The sequence below is a fragment of the Trichomycterus rosablanca genome, chromosome 17 (genome assembly GCF_030014385.1).
Source record: "Trichomycterus rosablanca isolate fTriRos1 chromosome 17, fTriRos1.hap1, whole genome shotgun sequence".
Lineage (NCBI taxonomy): Eukaryota > Metazoa > Chordata > Actinopteri > Siluriformes > Trichomycteridae > Trichomycterus > Trichomycterus rosablanca.
This window is the reverse complement of record NC_086004.1, coordinates 10670254-10690137: the sequence shown is the minus strand read 5'-3', so window position 1 is coordinate 10690137 and position 19884 is coordinate 10670254. Positions and strand designations below refer to the sequence as shown.

The 19884-nt window shown below is 38.3% G+C and overlaps 3 protein-coding genes across 3 annotated transcripts in view; 1 reads left to right on the top strand and 2 right to left on the bottom strand.

Annotated features, from left to right (window-relative positions):
• The window catches only part of nfat5b (nuclear factor of activated T cells 5b), a 70114-nt gene extending 63150 nt beyond the window's left edge, over window positions 1-6964 (bottom strand). Inside the window, exon 1 of the mRNA XM_063012644.1 lies at window positions 6747-6964. Within this exon, the coding sequence (XP_062868714.1) occupies window positions 6747-6819 (73 nt within the window). The 5' untranslated portion in view covers window positions 6820-6964. The remainder of the gene's footprint in view (window positions 1-6746) is intronic.
• A 5248-nt stretch (window positions 6965-12212) lies between these two features.
• psmd7 (proteasome 26S subunit, non-ATPase 7) lies at window positions 12213-18093 on the top strand. Its single transcript, XM_063012636.1, has 7 exons — window positions 12213-12389; window positions 14908-14999; window positions 15079-15171; window positions 15867-15964; window positions 16069-16149; window positions 16472-16563; window positions 17404-18093. Exons 1-7 carry the CDS (start codon window positions 12316-12318, stop codon window positions 17846-17848), a joined length of 975 nt encoding a protein of 324 aa, XP_062868706.1. The 5' UTR covers window positions 12213-12315; the 3' UTR covers window positions 17849-18093.
• A 349-nt stretch (window positions 18094-18442) lies between these two features.
• Window positions 18443-19884, bottom strand: part of pkd1l2b (polycystic kidney disease 1 like 2b) — a 51838-nt gene continuing 50396 nt past the window's right edge. The window contains exons 28-29 of the mRNA XM_063013398.1: window positions 19687-19818; window positions 18443-18526 (exon numbers count right to left, since the gene is read on the bottom strand). Of these exons, the coding sequence (XP_062869468.1) occupies window positions 18443-18526; window positions 19687-19818 (216 nt within the window). The remainder of the gene's footprint in view (window positions 18527-19686; window positions 19819-19884) is intronic.

The following is a 19884-nucleotide window of genomic DNA, read 5'->3' as shown; positions in this document are numbered from 1 at the left end:
TCCAAGTGACTACCTTTAGACATCTTCAGGCACACATGGCCATTAATGGTCATTGTGACTGGCATATAGACCTGATCGGTCATTATGCAGATCGGCTGCATATAAGGTTGGGGTATTCAACACCGGCTCAGAGTCTTGGATGAGTGACTACACCAAACTTTTTGTCCAGATTAATTGATTCAACTTTGTGCATTACACAGCACTTAAATGGAAAAAGCTACAGAGCCATAGCACACACCTTAAACTGGGGAGTTCATAGGATCACATATTGCCCACAACAGGTGCACCATACAGGATTTCTCATTATCTTTACAGACTAATAACAGCAGATCATTTGTCTGCATATTTGATTTGGCACAATATTTACACTGGATGCTCTTTCTGACATAGCCCTCCTATTTCTCCAGGCTTGGGACTGGCACTAAGGGTGCACTGATATGTGTCCAGCTTATCATGTTTGGAAAAAGAAGATTTGCATGTTTTATCCCAAGAATGCCATATTCACATTAAAGTATGAAGGTGGGAGGGGAGCATCATGATTTGGGGCTGTTTCTCTAAAAACAATACTAGGGCACTCAAAGCAAATGACATAATAAAAAAGAAAATAATAACTCATGACTGATTTCTAAATATAAGGCGCTAGCTAATCTCTTTATTTAAATCTAATTAAAAACCTATCAATGATTTTAAAATTCTATGTCTATAAGTGGTTGTTCTCCCCATGTCTGCGTGGGTTTCCTCTGGGAGCTCCGGTTTCCTCCCACAGTCCAAAGATATGCCAGTGACGTGGATTGGAGATACAAAATAGTCCATGACTGTGTTTGACATTAAACTTGTGAACTGATGAATCTTGTGTAATGAGTAACCACCGTTCCTGTCATGAATGTAACCAAAAGTGTAAAACATGACGTTAAAATCCTGATAAATATATAAATAAATAAATGTCTATCATAGCCTTGGGGAACTAAAAACAGTTTGCCAGGAGGAATCTATTCATTTGTATTAAGGTGCCAATTTTACAACATGCTCGCAAGATGGCAAGTTAACGTGCAGTCCTAATGAGGTCACCTTACCATGCCTCCAGACAGTTACACAGCATTTCCAGAGTTCATAAAGCATCCTTGCTGTCTCATATGGCTATGAGCCATATTAGCATAGATTTAGAAAGCCCTAAATACTGATATTTTTTTCTATTTTTATTTATGCATTTTCTCCTATTTTCTCCCAATTCCTTTTGTAAACAATTGTTTCACTGTTTTTAAACTTATGTGTTGTCATACATGTTATCATGAACACATTTGAACATAGAACACCCCCCCCCCCCCCAACCCCCGGGTGTGTTGGCCAAGAAAAAAAAATAAAAATTAAGATATAGACAGTACATAGCAGAGCGTATACATAAGAGAACACTAGCTTCATAAAAATACAAGAGAGCACAAAATACAAATAAAAATGGCAAATGAATAACCTAAATAGCCTAGTAAAGACTCCACTGATTGGAGCGCCTTCTTCCAAGCATCAATAGTTCTTGACTGAGCTCCATTTATATGAGCAACTGAAAGTTCCAAAGAAGTAATGTCCAGTGCAGACAAAATCCATTCCATTTTCTCCCAATTTAGCGTAGTCAATTTGTCTTCCGCTGCTGGAGGATCCCTGGTTGCAGTCGAGGTGCGTATATTGCTGCTCACGCCTCCTCCGACCCGCGAGCAGCCCTTAGTGGAACCCTTTTTCACCCATGCACTCTGCACAGGCACCTAATCTGCTAATCAGGGTCTGTATACAGCGTTTAAAGAGACACCACCCACATAGAATCTCAGCGCTGGTGTGCTAGCGGAATATCCCGCTGCGCCACCCGGGCGCCCCTAACTACTGATATTTGTCAGATGTTATTTTTCAGTGTAGTTTTATTGGCCACACTTCCACACACAACCTCATCACCTAAGCCAGGCATTCTTAATATTTGACCAGTGACCCATTTTTAAGAGCTTAATTCAGAACTACATTTACAACAGTGTAACATTACTGTTCAATTTTCTTACTTAAAGATTAAAAAGAGATTTTTCTTAATTAATGTCTATATTGTTCCTAGGACATTAATATCAAGATATTATATCAATGGTGAAAGATTACTTTACACTAAGCTCTTTCTGTCTTCTGTTTCAGAGAAACTCCAACCTCCTAAATTAATATGATAACTGTTACTCCAATAAATTAGAAAACAAAAATAAATTACCACACTCAACAGTTTGTAGAGATAGATAAATAAATAATGACCTCATTTCCATCTCCAAATGGGGTCCCAACTCCAGGGGTGGGAACTGCTAATAAGCCTTAAAAAGGACAGAGAAAACCCTGCATATATTATCATTTAATCTCTAGCTTAGGATAAGCATTGCTTAAAATACCCATTAATAACAACAGCAGGTCCTCATCTAGGATTACCAATGAGATTATGCCTTATGTAATCTCAGTACCATGTTAACACCGCCATCCATGTTTTAATGCTACACAGTCAAAAGATAAGTAAAGAAGGATCTCCATAAAATTAACAGACATCTAACTTGAACATTTACTATAGAGACTTATCCAGACCTCATCCTTATCCAACTGTACAGCACGATTTCTAAAATTTCAAGATGCTAAAAAACTGAAAGCTGAATGGAAAGTGTTATTAGGTGTGATGAATCCAAAAACACAATTTGCAAATTAAAACCCCACATCAGGAATATGTTTCTTTGTTTATTAGGATTTTAACGTCATATTTTACACTTTGGTTACAATCATGTCAGGAATGGTAGTTACTCATCAATTCACAAGGTTATATCAAACACAGTCTTGGACAATTTAGTGTCTCCAATGCACATTATTTTATAAATGTCAAATAAACTTAATTAAACTTGAATTAAGGAAATGTTACTACACAAGCTTTGTTGTATTTCTAGCCATTATTTAAAGCAAGGGGGTAAATTAAAGCAGCCAGTCTCACACTGTGGTTTATGTGCTTTAGTTTTAGTTTATGTTATCATATTCCTTTTAGTTTACATCAAAAAGCACATGATAATTGAAAACAAGTTAATGCCACTGTTAGATAAAGGTGGAAATGCCTGCTAGGTTTCTAATTCTTCTGTAATGTTTCTCTCATACAATTTACAAAAATATTTTTGCCGTTATCCTGCTGAGCTAGTGTACACATGCTTTTGTTTACTGCCACCTTTACTGTCAAACGTTAACAGAAAGTTGGACAGAGCTGCTGAGCCTGTCTGGCAAACAGAAGCTACGATTGTGATTGGGCTGGGAGCTGATCCGAACAAGAGTCGATTCACCAATTCTAGGTATAGAATCCACACAGTGATCCGGAAAAGTGAGCAGCACAGAGCTCACTTTTATATATAAATATAAATAAATATATATATATATATAATGGCAGGAAATACTGTATATAGCAAACACGGAAATATATGGAATGAAACTTGATATATTTGGAATGAAACTGATATATATAGAATAAAAACTGATATATATGGAATGAAAACCGATATATATATATATATATACACTGTATATATGTGTATATATATATATATATATATATATATATGTATATATATATATATATATATATGTATATATATATATATATATATATATATATATATATATATATATATATATATATATATATATATATATATAAAATGAAACTGATATATATAAAATGAAACTGATATATATAGAATAAAAACCGATATATATAAAATGAAACTGATACATATAGAATGAAAACAGATATATATGGAATGAAAACTGATATATATAAAATGAAACTGATATATATGGAATGAAAACTGATATATATAAAATGAAAGTCGATATATATAAAATGAAAGTCGATATATATATGGAATGAAAATTGATATATATAAAATGAAAGTCAATATATATGGAATGAATACTGATATATATATATACAGTGTATCACAAAAGTGAGTACACCCCTCACATTTCTGCAAATATTTTATTATATCTTTTCATGGGACAACACTATAGACATGAAACTTGGATATAACTTAGAGTAGTCAGTGTACAGCTTGTATAGCAGTGTAGATTTACTGTCTTCTGAAAATAACTCAACACACAGCCATTAATGTCTAAATAGCTGGCAACATAAGTGAGTACACCCCACAGTGAACATGTCCAAATTGTGCCCAAAGTGTCAATATTTTGTGTGACCACCATTATTATCACTGCCTTAACCCTCCTGGGCATGGAATTCACCAGAGCTGCACAGGTTGCTACTGGAATCCTCTTCCACTCCTCCATGATGACATCACGGAGCTGGTGGATGTTAGACACCTTGAACTCCTCCACCTTCCACTTGAGGATGCGCCACAGGTGCTCAATTGGGTTTAGTCCATCACCTTTACCTTCAGCTTCCTCAGCAAGGCAGTTGTAATCTTGGAGGTTGTGTTTGGGGTCGTTATCCTGTTGGAAAACTGCCATGAGGCCCAGTTTTCGAAGGGAGGGGATCATGCTCTGTTTCAGAATGTCACAGTACATGTTGGAATTCATGTTTCCCTCAATGAACTGCAGCTCCCCAGTGCCAGCAACACCACCATGCTTGACTGTAGGCAAGATACAGTTGTCTCGGTACTTCTCACCAGGGCGCCGCCACACATGCTGGACACCATCTGAGCCAAACAAGTTTATCTTGGTCTCGTCAGACCACAGGGCATTCCAGTAATCCATGTTCTTGGACTGCTTGTCTTCAGCAAACTGTTTGCGGGCTTTCTTGTGCGTCAGCTTCCTTCTGGGATGACGACCATGCAGACCGAGTTGATGCAGTGTGCGGCGTATGGTCTGAGCACTGACAGGCTGACCTCCCACGTCTTCAACCTCTGCAGCAATGCTGGCAGCACTCATGTGTCTATTTTTTAAAGCCAACCTCTGGATATGACGCCAAACACGTGGACTCAACTTCTTTGGTCGACCCTGGCGAAGCCTGTTCCGAGTGGAACCTGTCCTGGAAAACCGCTGTATGACCTTGGCCACCATGCTGTAGCTCAGTTTCAGGGTGTTAGCAATCTTCTTATAGCCCAGGCCATCTTTGTGGAGAGCAACAATTCTATTTCTCACATCCTCAGAGAGTTCTTTGCCATGAGGTGCCATGTTGAATATCCAGTGGTCAGTATGAGAGAATTGTACCCAAAACACCAAATTTAACAGCCCTGCTCCCCATTTACACCTGGGACCTTGACACATGACACCAGGGAGGGACAACGACACATTTGGGCACAATTTGGACATGTTCACTGTGGGGTGTACTCACTTATGTTGCCAGCCATTTAGACATTAATGGCTGTGTGTTGAGTTATTTTCAGAAGACAGTAAATCTACACTGCTATACAAGTTGTACACTGACTACTCTAAGTTATATCCAAGTTTCATGTCTATAGTGTTGTCCCATGAAAAGATATAATAAAATATTTGCAGAAATGTGAGGGGTGTACTCACTTTTGTGATACACTGTATATATATATACAGTGTATATATATATATATATATATATCAGTTTTTATTCCATATATATCAGTGTTTGCTATATATTTCCTGTTTGGCTTGCCATATATATATATATATATATATATATATATATATATATATATATATATATATATATATATATATATATATATACATACACATGGCTGGATTACTGACCGGGCCAGCGCCCAGGGGCGCTCGAGGAAGGGGGGGCCCTGGCCCAAAACATTCTGCGATGCCTATCAACATTTATGATACAATATACTCTTATTTCCTAGGGCCCTAAATTTTAAGGAACCCCTGACTACCAGGGACTCTGACCCCAGGGCCTCCGGCCATGCTCTTGGGGTCGCTAGTTCTGCATAGAAGCCATTCACCATGGATCCTCGACTCTCCAGGGACCTGCATATCTCCAGGCAAGCTACTGCATGTGCTAACCCACCAGGGGGAGGGGGGGGGGGGGTGTCGATTGAGCGTCCTGCAACCAAGGGGGAGGGGCAGAGGCCGCACCCGTTATACGCGGCCGAGTGCTGGTCCACCAAGGGGAGGGGGGCGTGGCACAGAGTGTAAGTGTCCTTAAATATATATATATATATATATATATATATATATATATATATATATATATATATATATATATATATATATATATATATATATATACACATACTGTATATGCTTTACTGTATATGCTTTACGCTATTTATACTGTATATGAATTACGCTATTTATTTTTAGCAAATATGTAAACGTACAAGATTCATCACGTGATTTAGGTTGTGGAAAAGAGAATCAGTACAACTGTTCTGTGGAATCGACTCCAGTGATTCCACACGTCTGAAAACAGAGTCGAAGTGCGTGTAACCCGAAGCATGAGAGGCTACTTTTGTTGCCTAGATACAATGCCCGCCTACCGTCAACACATACCCCGCCTCCTCGTGCGCAAACAAATGGAGCCACACGAGGCTGAAGGCAGGAGGAAAGAATGACAGCTTAGAAACCAACTCGGTTTCCTTCATAATAATAATGACAGACAACAGCACCGAAAACAGAGTACATGTAGAAAACAACAGTCCCCCAAAGCATATCTGACACAACTAAACAACTACATCAAACTACACACACAAGTGCAAGACATAACAAGAGGAATAACAGATCAGAGTGCAGCAGTGCTGTAGTTAGTGTGGTGACAGTGAGTCAGTTACCTTTAGAGTACAGAGACTTGGGGGAACGGAGGTCGATATCCGAGCCGAAAAGCGAAATGAAGTCAGAGGGCATCGCAGTGCCTCCCTGAGCTGCGAAATAAAAGTCGCTTTGGAGTGCAGTGCAAAGTTACACCAAGTAAAAGTAAGAAAACGGAGTATTTCCTCCTTCTGGTTCATTCATAAAGCCCCGGTGGCGTCAGTAGGTCTCAGGGTTTAGCAGTTTACTGACTGAAGTGTGAGTGTTGAGTTTGTGTTGCAGCCCCTCCCACCTCACTCAGGAGCTACTGATGTGTCGTTCGTCAACGAGTCGACTCTTCTCACTAAAGACTCGGAACCGACTCGCGATGAATCGTCGTCGTGTCATTAAAGACAATTTTACAGTTACAAGCAATTTTGTATTCCAACTCAACCCACGCAGACACGCGGAGAACATGCAAACTCCTCACAGAAAGATTGAAAAAAAGATTTTTAAAAAGTTAGTTTATATAACCTAAGTTAAAAAGTTAGTTTAAATGATAATATTTAACATATTTTTACACACAGGGCAGTGATAGCTCAGTGGTTAAGGTACTGGACTAGTAAACAGAAGGTTAAGCTCAGTGGTTAAGGTACTGGACTAGTAAACAGAAGGTTAAGCTCAGTGGTTAAGGTACTGGACTAGTAAACAGAAGGTTAAGCTCAGTGGTTAAGGTACTGGACTAGTAAACAGAAGGTTAAGCTCAGTGGTTAAGGTACTGGACTGGTAAACAGAAGGTTAAGCTCAGTGGTTAAGGTACTGGACTAGTAAACAGAAGGTTAAGCTCAGTGGTTAAGGTACTGGACTGGTAAACAGAAGGTTAAGCTCAGTGGTTAAGGTACTGGACTAGTAAACAGAAGGTTAAGCTCAGTGGTTAAAGTACTGGACTAGTAAACAGAAGGTTAAGCTCAGTGGTTAATGTACTGGACTAGTAAACAGAAGGGTAACAGAAGGTTAAGCTCAGTGGTTAATGTACTGGACTAGTAAACAGAAGGTTAAGCTCAGTGGTTAAGGTACTGGACTGGTAAACGGAAGGTTAAGCTCAGTGGTTAATGTACTGGACTAGTAAACAGAAGGTTAAGCTCAGTGGTTAAGGTACTGGACTAGTAAACAGAAGGTTAAGCTCAGTGGTTAAGGTACTGGACTGGTAAACAGAAGGTTAAGCTCAGTGGTTAAGGTACTGGACTAGTAAACAGAAGGTTAACAAAAGGTTAAGCTCAGTGGTTAATGTACTGGACTAGTAAACAGAAGGTTAAGCTCAGTGGTTAAGGTACTGGACTAGTAAACAGAAGGTTAAGGTACTGGACTAGTAAACATAAGGTTAACAAAAGGTTAAGCTCAGTGGTTAATGTACTGGACTAGTAAACATAAGGTTAAGCTCAGTGGTTAAGGTACTGGACTGGTAAACAGAAAGTTAAGCTCAGTGGTTAAGGTACTGGACTAGTAAACAGAAGGTTAACAAAAGGTTAAGCTCAGTGGTTAATGTACTGGACTAGTAAACAGAAGGTTAAGCTCAGTGGTTAAGGTACTGGACTAGTAAACAGAAGGTTAAGCTCAGTGGTTAAGGTACTGGACTAGTAAACAGAAGGTTAACAAAAGGTTAAGCTCAGTGGTTAATGTACTGGACTAGTAAACATAAGGTTAAGCTCAGTGGTTAAGGTACTCGACTGGTAAACAGAAGGTTAAGCTCAGTGGTTAAGGTTCTGGACTAGTAAACAGAAGGTTAACAGAAGGTTAAGCTCAGTGGTTAAGGTACTGGACTGGTAAACAGAAGGTCAAGCTCAGTGGTTAAGGTTCTGGACTAGTAAACAGAAGGTTAACAGAAGGTTAAGCTCAGTGGTTAAGGTACTGGACTAGTAAACAGAAGGTTGCCGGTTCAAGCCCCGCCACCACCAAGTTGCCACTGTTGGGTCCCTGAGCAAGGCCCTTAACCCTCAGTTGCTCATTGTGTTCAGCTCATCATGTAAGTCGCTTTGGATAAAAGCGTCTTCTAAATGCTGTAAATGTAAATGTACACTTATCCGAAAAGTTTACATACACTTGTAAGCAATATGTATGTCATGGCAGTGTTGTCCTGAAGTTCCAATCAGAAATATTCAACCTTCCAAAGTAAATAAGAATTTATAACTCTCAACTTTTCTGCAGAGCTAGATTTTGCTTTAAATTAAGTCTTTATGCATTTGGATATTACAGCAAATAAACAAAGAAAATGTATTATTTATTATTATTATTATTATTATTAATAATAATAATAATAATAATATTGATAATAATAATAATAATTAATTTAATTAAGTAATAATTATTTAATTAATAAATGCCTTTTCAGTTTTACATTTAAATCCCATAAAAACTCTTTGGTGGAATTTAAAGAAAGCAGTAGCACAAAAGGTATAAAACCTCAATGACCTGGAATCTTTTTGCATGGGTGAAGATTCAACATAGGAGGTGTCAGAAGCTTGTTAGCACTTACTAAATCCGCTAATTAGAATTTATAGCAAAAGGATGTTTCACCAAGTGAGGCTGGGGTGTGAATAATAGTGCACCTGGACATTTGTTAAATAGTTAGATGTGTTTTATTTAAACTAATGAGTATTAAACTAATATACATATATTCCTTTTGCTTTTATGGTGTGTGCATGACAGAAGTGATAAATAAATTAATAAGTAAATAAAAAGCTGGCAGAGCTGGTGAAGACACACAGCATTCTTACTTATTTTCGATTATCACATCCTGTCACTGCCTATGAAAAGTTTTACATGTTTTTCCCATGTCTACATCGGGTTATCATTAGGTACTCTGACTTCTGAGTGCAAGTGAGTGAATATGAGGGTGTGCGGTGCTCTGCACTGAATTGGAGCCAATGTCCTGAGTATTTTTCTGCCTTCCTATAAGTACTTCTGGGTGGTATCAGACCTGCTGTGGCCGTGATCATGTGGTTAGTGAAAATAAATATATTATTCATTAATTAATACATGAAAAGAACAGAGTTGAATGTTTACAGCTTTGCCAGTAAGTGTAATTATTTTATTGCCAACATGGGTCATCTGATAAGCTTCAAATATCATTTAATGATTAGTTCTTTATGACTATAAAGTGTATCCAAACTCAATAAAATGCATTTTCCATCCATGCAGCGTGTTACTGCTTTTATTATTAACTCAAACAAACAATAACTTAAACATGAAGTACTGTATTGGGAAACCACTGAGTGCTGAAGTGTGTAAAGTAAAAAACCTCTAAGAAATCAGAAAAAAACCTCCCAACAAGCCTAATATCCCGAATGCCAAGCAAGGTGAAAAAGTACAACACACAAATAAATTAATATTCAAGATTAGCCTAAACTGCGAATGTGTTTATGAATAAATATTCCAGACCCAGACTAAATTGGTCAGACTCCCCTGTGGTGATTGGTTTGATTTTAATAGTAAAAATATGATTAATTACTAAATATATTAATCCCAGTTATTAATATTAATTGTCCGTGCTGCTTTTTAATGAATTTGTGCATATGACCTATGCTCCTTGAATTGCGAAAAATTGCGTATTATACGTAAGTTGCGTAATGTACGTAAGTTGCGTAATGTACGAAAGGGGCGTGCATTACGCACTTTGCGTCGCCGCCCCCAAGACTCCATTCGCTTCATTCACATTAAACCTGCACTGATTTCTGCAGCTGTGGGGAAGTATACACTTAAAAGACAAAAAAGAGTGGATAGTAAACTAAATATTACTTAAATCTAAGATCAATTTTAGCAAATATAATAATATGTTCTTCTGACAAAATAAAAACAGTCAAAATACAGCATCAAATATCATTTATTTATTTATTAGGATTTCAGCATCATGTTTTACACAGTTTGGTTACATTCATGACAGAAACACTTGCATATTTAGACTGTGGAAGCTCAAAACCCAAGCAGACATGGGGAGAACATGCAAACTCTGCACAGAAAGGACCCGAACCGCCGCATCTGATCGAACCCAAGACCTTCTTGCTGTGAGGCAACAGTGCTACCCACCCATTAATGTTTGTAATTTACACCAATTCATTTCTTACGTTAATAATGTATGTATTTATTGGTATTAATATATGTATGATCTAAAAGATCACAAAACACCCACACAAATTCATAAGAAAATATTTAATCTCAAAAACATGTCATGAACCCGACATGCAAATCTGGTATGACTGCTACCTAAAATAGGTTTATAAAAAGACAAATAAATACATAGGAGAATGAATGAATGAATGAATATTGAAAACCCATTCTTAATTGCCCGGGCTGTCCTTTAGTGTATCAGTGAAAATAAATAAATGAATAGCTTACACCAAACCTAAAAGTCTAAATGATCTCTTGCACTTTATTTTAAATATTTTACTAGTAAAAATAAGTAAAACATGAATGAATATTCCAGACCTAGACTTCAATATTTGCCCTTTTACTTAACGATTGAAAATACTTAAACGAATGAATGAATGAATGGACATTAAAGACTGAATTTGCCAAACTGTTTATTTTAGTGATTGTGTTTATTTAATTATTTAAAATTAGAATTAAATATTACAGAGCAGACCCGAATGACTGTTTTACTATACGAATAAAAATGAATGAGTGAACAGTTTAAAAACTATTACGTTTAGGGCTGTCAAACGATTAAAATTTTTAATCGCGATTAATCTCAGAATTTCATATAGTTAATCGCGATTAATCGCATTTAAAAAAAATCTGTGTAAATGTTATAGAAAACAAGGATTTTTAAGTGAAATGTTACAATTAAAATGGTGAACACATTTTATGCTAAATGTACTTATGTTAAAAACTGCTGGGACAAGAGAAAACTGTAAGGGAGTTTTATTCACTCACATACTAGGCAGTAAATGTCAGATTGTAGGTTAGAATTTCTCCATCAGCAAACATTGTAGATCAGCGGTGCTTTAGATGGGATAAGGCGTAGTTATTGTATCAGACTTGTCTGTGGTTGTATCGTGACGATGGTTTGATGGACGTTTCTACACGAAGGGAGTGTGTTTTGACCCTTTGGGGCTTCCATAGTTCATGAACTAACGTGCTCGACTCAGCTTTCCGGTATTCGGTACAGAAGAAGAAGTTAATTAAGTGTAATAAAGTGTTCTGCTCCCGACAACTTGTGAATATAGCGTGTATTTATTTCTTTATTATGCAAGTGCATCACTACCACGATCGGTTACATTATGTTAACAAACTGCAAATGAAAAACGGTGGCAAGTCCGACATTAAAACGTTTGTTCTACCAGTCAAGTGTCAACATGAACTAGAATTTGCGTTAATGGCACTAATTTTTTTAATCGCGTTAAATTGAGGTCGCGTTAATGCGTTATTATTACGTTGTGTATTTGAGCATTTTTATAGGCAGAACTATAGGTGGCGACATAGTGAGCCTTTCTGTCCCATCCACCACAAGCTGACAGAGAAGAGAAGCAGCGGAACCTGCAGCAGCCTTCACCAGGGAGAAAAGCTCTTCTGTTATTATTATTTATATTTATAATATTTGGGCTGAAATTAAACAAAATGCCGGATCTGGCTGTAGAAAGGGTCGTTGTTCACCCCCTGGTGCTGCTCAGTGTTGTGGATCACTTTAACAGGTAAATATACTTTTATCTAGTGGTTCAGTCATTTTTTTGTTAACTCACTGTCGCCTTTAGCTATGCTAATGTGCTAAAATGCTAAGCTAACTATGGCTGTGCAGTTAACGGCTCTTTAGCTCCTTTTAAACACGACATGTGCACATAACGCCTTACATTTACTTCTCATAACACAGTTTTATATCATTCACGCAGTTTTATTTTATTATTTACACACTTTTATTTGAAATTGTCATTAGGCGCGTTTAACTGCTAAATTGCGCGACACGGTGGCTCAATGGGTAGCACAGTGGGTAATACTGTCGCCTCACAGCAAGAAGGTCCTGGGTTCGATCCCCAGGTGGTTTCTTTCTGTCTTTTTCGGGTCCTTTCTGTGTGGAGTTTGCATGTTCTCCTTGTGTCTGTGTGGGTTTCCTCCCACAGTCCAAAAACATGCAAGTGAGGTGAATTGGAGATACAAAATTGTCCATGACTGTGTTTGACAATGAACTTGGGAACAAAAGTGTGTAAAACATGACGTTAAGATTAAAATAAATAAATAAATAAATAACTGCTAAATGTGATCATTAAAGTCAGTCATTCACTCACAAGTGATTCGTCATTATGACTCCTTAAGGAGGCAGCACATTCATTTATTACCCATTTACATTTGCTGATTATTTTTAAGGTCTGCCTTTGTTGAACATGATTAGGTGATCATCCAAGCAGGACATGTCCATTGTATGTCTGGTTTTTCTTAGGTATTCTTACTTAAATACATAAAGAGTTTTGCTCATTTTAACAAGTCAAGTCAACTTTATTTATATAGCGCTTTTTACAATAGACATTGTCTCAAAGCAACTTAACAAAATCCAGGACCAACAGATACAAAAACCCCTGTTGAGCAAGCCGAGGGCGACTGTGGCAAGGAAAAACTCCCTGAAAATTACAGGAAGAAACCTTGAGAGGAACCAGACTCAGCAGGGCCCATCCTTCTTGGGTGGTCTGGAGGATACTTTAAATAAATACACGATTTACACAAAGCATACAAACACAGCATTAAATGATCTAAAAGTTATAACTGGTAATAAATAGATAAATAAATAATAATAGAGTTGTTATTCGCTCTAGTCTTCAATAAAGTCTGTAGTGAGTTCTTGTCATTCTTGGTGCAATTACTCCAGACCCGTCACATCCGGCAGGAGCAGCATAGTTGTCACGGCAGTCTCGACTTTAATCCTTAACCTCGACGGGTAAACAGGTTTCCATCAGAATGCCCTCGGCGTAAAACAACAGAGAATGTAGTTAATAATGTACAATGCTAGTTGAGTAAAACAGTTTTACAGGGAGTTTTAGACTCCGGCAGCCCTAAATATTACAGCATAACTAAAAGGGAGAGCGAGCAGGTAACAAGGTCATGAAGGCTTTCACAGGACATCAGCGCCCACCTCTCCTACCCAAACCGGAGTGATTGGACAAGAGAGGCAGAACGACAGCAACCCAACATCCCTGATCACCACAAGTTTCTAAACATGATCACTAACATGATCACTGATGTAGTTAGAAAGTATTTTGAAATCCATTTAGGACTTAAAACCATGTTGTTTTGCGTCGTTGTAGGCTGATGAGCCAGAACACTAGAACACCCTTCCACAAAATGTACATGACAGTTCAGCTGTTTTGTAACTATTGTTCATGTCGCATATATTAGTCTTGGGCTGGTGGTAGTTACTTGTACTTTACGTGTTGAATGCAGCAGATATGGGCAGCATAAAAATCTGAATAACTTTGATAAGGCCCCGAAAGTTATGGTCAGACTACTGGGTTAAAGTATCTTCGAAACAATAACAGGTGCTCACTGGCAGTCGTGGTGAGTACCCACCAACAGTGGTCAATAGGACAAGTTAAAAATTGCAGCAAAGAGTCATTAATGCCAGAGAACATGAAGTCTGCAGAAGAGCTACAGTGGCTCAGAATGGATGTAATTTTAATACTGGTGATGAGCTGAATGTTGCATCAAATCTTCTGTCTATGAGGCTGTGTCGTTGCAGGCCTTTAAAGGTGCCAGTGCTAACTTCTGTCCTTTATTGAAAGCACTTACTATAGGACAAGACCAGTGCATGTGTGCATTTACCCTCAGAAGAGATGGCACTACGATGCACTGTGCGATACACCCTGCAATGTACAAATATTGAAGGACCTGCTGGTAATGTTCTGGTGCCAGATTCCACAAGACTCGATCAGATGTCTTGTGGAGTCCAAGGTGTTTTGACAGCGTATTATGGGGGTGGTCCTAATGCTTTAGCTTATCAGTGTATAAAAACATCCAAAAACCTTCAGTCTTTCAGTTTGAGACTTTAGCATTATGTTGTCAAACACTTTGTCTCTTTACTGCCTTTATTATATAAATCACTTTCCTTAGTTCATTTCTAACCTGGTCATGTAGCAGCTTTTGTTCAAATACGTTACATGGCCACAGTATGATGAAACCCCATGTAACTGTTTAGTTTATGTTTTGTCCTGACCTTTTGTGTTGTAGAATCGGAAAAGTTGGAAGCCAGAAGCGAGTTGTAGGTGTGCTGCTTGGCTCCTGGCAAAAGAAAGTTCTTGATGTGTCTAACAGCTTTGCAGGTAATTTCTGTTTGTGTTTTGTGTTATTTTTTCATTCTAAAAAACACATACATAACCATTATGTTTACTTCTTTGACAGTTCCATTTGATGAAGATGATAAGGATGATTCTGTGTGGTTCCTGGATCATGACTACTTGGAGAATATGTATGGAATGTTCAAGAAAGTCAATGGTGAGATTTATACAGTTTCATCCTAGCATCCTAGGCTTTGAAGTATTGCAAAATCTGGGTTTATACATGATCTTAAGTGCTCTAGAAAGTAACCAAAAATAAATATCTTTAATGTTTGTGTAGAACTACTGACTTTTTGGACCAAAGCATGTACCCCCACAATACTGTTAAAAGTAATGTAAAATGAAAGAATAAATTACCAACAATCTGATTGTTGTCTTCTCAAGCCAAACCGCGTTCTGCATACATTAATATGGAAGTCTGTCAAAATTGGGCTCATCTTATCACGGCAACAAAAGCTGTCATCCACATCTATTTACATTTAAAATGCCCATCATTGGGCGGTCCAGGTCCTTTCTGTGTGGAGTTTGCATGTTCTCCCTGTGTCTGTGTGGGTTTCCTCCCACAGTCCAAAGACATGCAAGTGAGGTGAACTGGAGAATCAAAATTGTCCATGACTGTGTTCGATATAACCTTGTGAACTGATGAATCTTGTGTTACGAGTAACTACCGTTTCTGTCGTAGATGTAACTGAAGGGTGTAAAACATGACGTTAAAAATCCTAATCAAACAAACAAACAAAATGCCCATCTGTCTGACCATCTGAAGGCCTTTAGAGCTTGTGTGTAAAAAAAAGAATAAACTATGATTTGCTCATTAAAGTAAATGTAACATTTCTTGTTTTCTCTTTTTAGCCAGAGAAAGAATAGTGGGCTGGTACCACACAGGCCCCAAACTGCACAAGAATGATATTGCCATCAATGAGCTTATGAAGCAGTACTGTGCAAACTCGGTTTGTACCATCCCTGTTTTTGACTTACACTGAATAGCATGGATTAAAAAAATGTATACTGTAAAATGCATGTCTATAATTAACACCTGTATATGTTTGTTTAGGTTTTAGTCATTATTGATGTGAAACCTAAAGATCTGGGCTTGCCAACTGAGGCCTACATCTCTGTAGAGGAGGTGCATGATGTAAGTGCTCATTGAGTATATACCTTTATTCTTTATTCTTTTTAATAATACTGTATTTGTGCATGTATATACATTCAAAAAATCTGAACCAATAAGATGTTTGGCTCTTTTGTAAAATCTGTATTAAAAAGTATAGTGACAGGATCAGTGGTCAAGATCTAGAAAACTCCCAGACTGTTACCTCATGCTGGAAGAAAATTTGTCTGTGTAGTCAGATGTAATCAATGTGTTTAAAGAACCACAAAAAACATTTGTTATTTATTAAAAGCTGCTAGAATACAGGTGACACTGTTCTAAATAAACTCTCTGGAATCTTCTGCAGGATGGAACCCCAACATCTAAAACATTTGAGCATGTTACCAGTGAGATTGGGGCTGAGGAGGCAGAGGAAGTTGGTGTTGAACATTTGCTTCGGTAAGTTATGCTTCATGCACTGATAAGCCCGAACATTATGAGCACCCCCCAGTTCTGGAACAGTTGTGCATCATATTTTCCTCCCAGTATAGTCGTATCCAATTACCTGATTGCATTAGGCTTCCTCTCACCCTGACTGAGGAGAGCCGTGACTAACCCATGCCCCCTCTGACGTGTGCAGTAGCCGACTGCATCTTTTCACCGGCACTAGGCGAGTTCATTTGTGGATCAGCTGTGTGTATGGAGAGACACACCCTGACCACATTTTCCACTATCTGTCAGCCAGCAGAGGTCATAATTGCATCAGTAATGAGTACCCTCCAGTACTGGTCAGGGATATATTAATGCTGCTCACATGTGCACATGCTTGTACATGTGTTGAATGCAGCAGATTATAGTGATTTTGATCTGGGCTGAGTCCTTATGGCCAGACGACTAAGTTGAAGTATCAACAAGACGGAAACAGCAAGGGTTGCTCACAGGCAGCTAATATATACTTACAAAACCTTAATAGAAGTGAAGTTTTATTTTTATCAACCACTTTACACTGATCAGTGTCTGGTTGTACCAGAAACACTGGGCACAAAGCAGAAATAGCCTGGATAGGGTGTAAACCTTTGCAGGGCTTTGGCCAACCCCCCTTTTCAGACATGACCATTCATGATTGTGTAGACACCTAGCCCACTGATAGGAAAGCTGAGATTTACACCTGGATCTAGTAGTGGTGTGCTAGTACAATAGACTGCTGTCTAATATATAGTCATACTAGCAAATCAACACTAGTTAGAAGCATCAAAATTATCAATGAGATTGGATTATTGATGTTTTGAAATTCTACAGAGACATCAAGGACACAACTGTGGGCACCCTGTCTCAGCGCATCACCAACCAGGTGCATGGTCTGAAAGGCCTCAACTCCAAGCTGTTAGACATTAAGAGCTACCTGGAGAAGGTTGCCACAGGCAAGCTACCCATCAACCACCAGATCATCTACCAGTTGCAGGACGTGTTCAACTTATTACCAGATGTGAACCTGCAGGAGTTCATTAAAGCCTTCTACCTGAAGACCAACGACCAGATGCTGGTGGTGTACCTGGCCTCGCTCATCCGCTCCGTGGTGGCCCTTCACAACCTCATCAACAACAAAATCGCCAACCGTGATGCCGAAAAGAAAGAGGGCCAAGAGAAGGACGACAGCAAGAAGGAGAAGAAAGAAGACAAGGATAAAGATAAGGAGAAGGAAAGCGCTGCAGCGAAAAAAGACGAGAAAAAAGAAAAGAAATAAACTTTAAGCCCTGACAAAGACTCTTAGAATATTGGCTTATTTTGTCTGTTTGACTTTTGTCTCAAGTAACAAACAGCCAATTTCTGACTAAACCTGCAGATTTTTTTGATATCAAAGACTTGTTTTGTGTTTCATTTGAAGTGGGAAGTGGGTTCAGTTTAAGAATGCTCGTCTTTGTGTTCTGACCTGATATTTGTACTGCTTGTTTGTGTCTACAGAATATATCTGATCAAGATTACAATTCAGCACACGGTCTTTGTAGTCATATTTTATTCACAGAATTCAAGATTTACATATTTCTATTTTGTACATTCGTTCATATGTGTAGAATGTTAGGAGTAAACTTAACAAACATGCGTATAGTACATCTAAGATTCCATTATTCGTTTCATTTATGTCTCACAAAGAATCACAAAGTAATGAGCCGGTCACATTTTAATCAAATAGCTTACTTTTCCATGTGTCATTTTTGTAGAAAAGTAAAGCTTTCCCGCTAAACAGCTTATTTACATTTCACAGCACTGATCTATTCTACACTTAACACAGTAGAAACATTAAACAAAGTGCAAGAGGTTGCAGGCTTAATAGTTCTCTTTACTGTTTCTTCTTTATTTTGATCCCAAACATCTTGCAGATCTTCACTATCATTAGGTCCACAATTTCCTCCTCTTCAGATGGCTGAAATTCAGAGATTTGTATTATTATTATTATTATTAGAATAGCAACAAATGTAGTAGTCACCATACACCGATTAGGCATAACTCATGGTTTCTACACTCACTGTCCATTTTATCAGCTCTACTTACCATATATATACCTCTATACATACTTTTTTTTAGCCTGCTTTCACCCGGTTCCTCAATGGTCAGAACCCCCACAGGACCACTACAGAGCAGGTATTTTTTAGGTGGTGGATCATTCTCAGCACTGCAGTGACACTGACATGGTGTTGGTGTGTTAGTGTGTGTTGTGCTGGTATGAGTGGATAAGACACAGCAATGCTGATGGAGTTTTTAAACACCTCACTGTCACTGCTGGACTGAGAATAGTCCACCAACCAAAACTATCCAGCCAACAGCACCCCGTGGGCAGCGTCCTGTGACCACTGATGAAGCTCTAGAAGATGACCAACTCAAACAGCATCAATAGATGAGCGATCGTCCCTGACTTTACATCTACAAGTTGGACCAACTAAGTAGGAGTGTCTAATAGAGTGGACAGTGAGTGGACACGGTATTTAAAAACTCCAGCAGTGCTGCTGTGTCTGATCCACTCATACCAGCACAACACACACTAACACACCACCATCATGTCAGTGTCGCTGCAGTGCTGAGAATGATCCACCACTTAAATAATACCTGCTCTGTAGTGGTCCTGATCATTTAAGAACAGGGTGAAAGCAGGCTAAAAAGGTATGTAGGGAAACAGACGGACTACAGTCAGTAATTGTAGAACTACAAAGTGCTTCTATATGGTAAGTGGAGCTGATGAAATGGACAGAGTGTAGAAACCATGAGGTGGTTTTAATGTTATGGCTGATCTGTGTAGATATTAAGGAGTGCCCATGTACCAGCACACTTCTCTGACACATGTAAAGTTGCTGGCTGCTCTTTTACATTGTTCAACGAAGGCTTCTCAAGAAACTTTAACTCAGTGACAAGACAGTGGGATTCAGTTTTGCAAGGGCAAAGGGGTAGTTTATCCTGCCTTTCTTTACTTGGACATGGTCAATTGTGTCCAAAGACTCTCTGCAGTGGTGGGCCACAGTATTAGACTGTTGTGCCACCCTAGTGCAAATCTAGTACAAAAAGTTATTGAAGCAGTATATTAAATGTTACCTGGTGTTGCTTTTGTTCTTCACTAAAGGCTTCGAGGATGACCGATATGAAGAGATTCAGGACCACAAATGTCATAAAGATGATGCAGGAACCAACAATAAAGGCACCAAGCACTGGGTTTAAATCCAGAACCTGCAGATATATACAACAGTAAATAGTTTGCCCTTAAGTTTGTTGTTTAACTTAGCGTTAACGAAA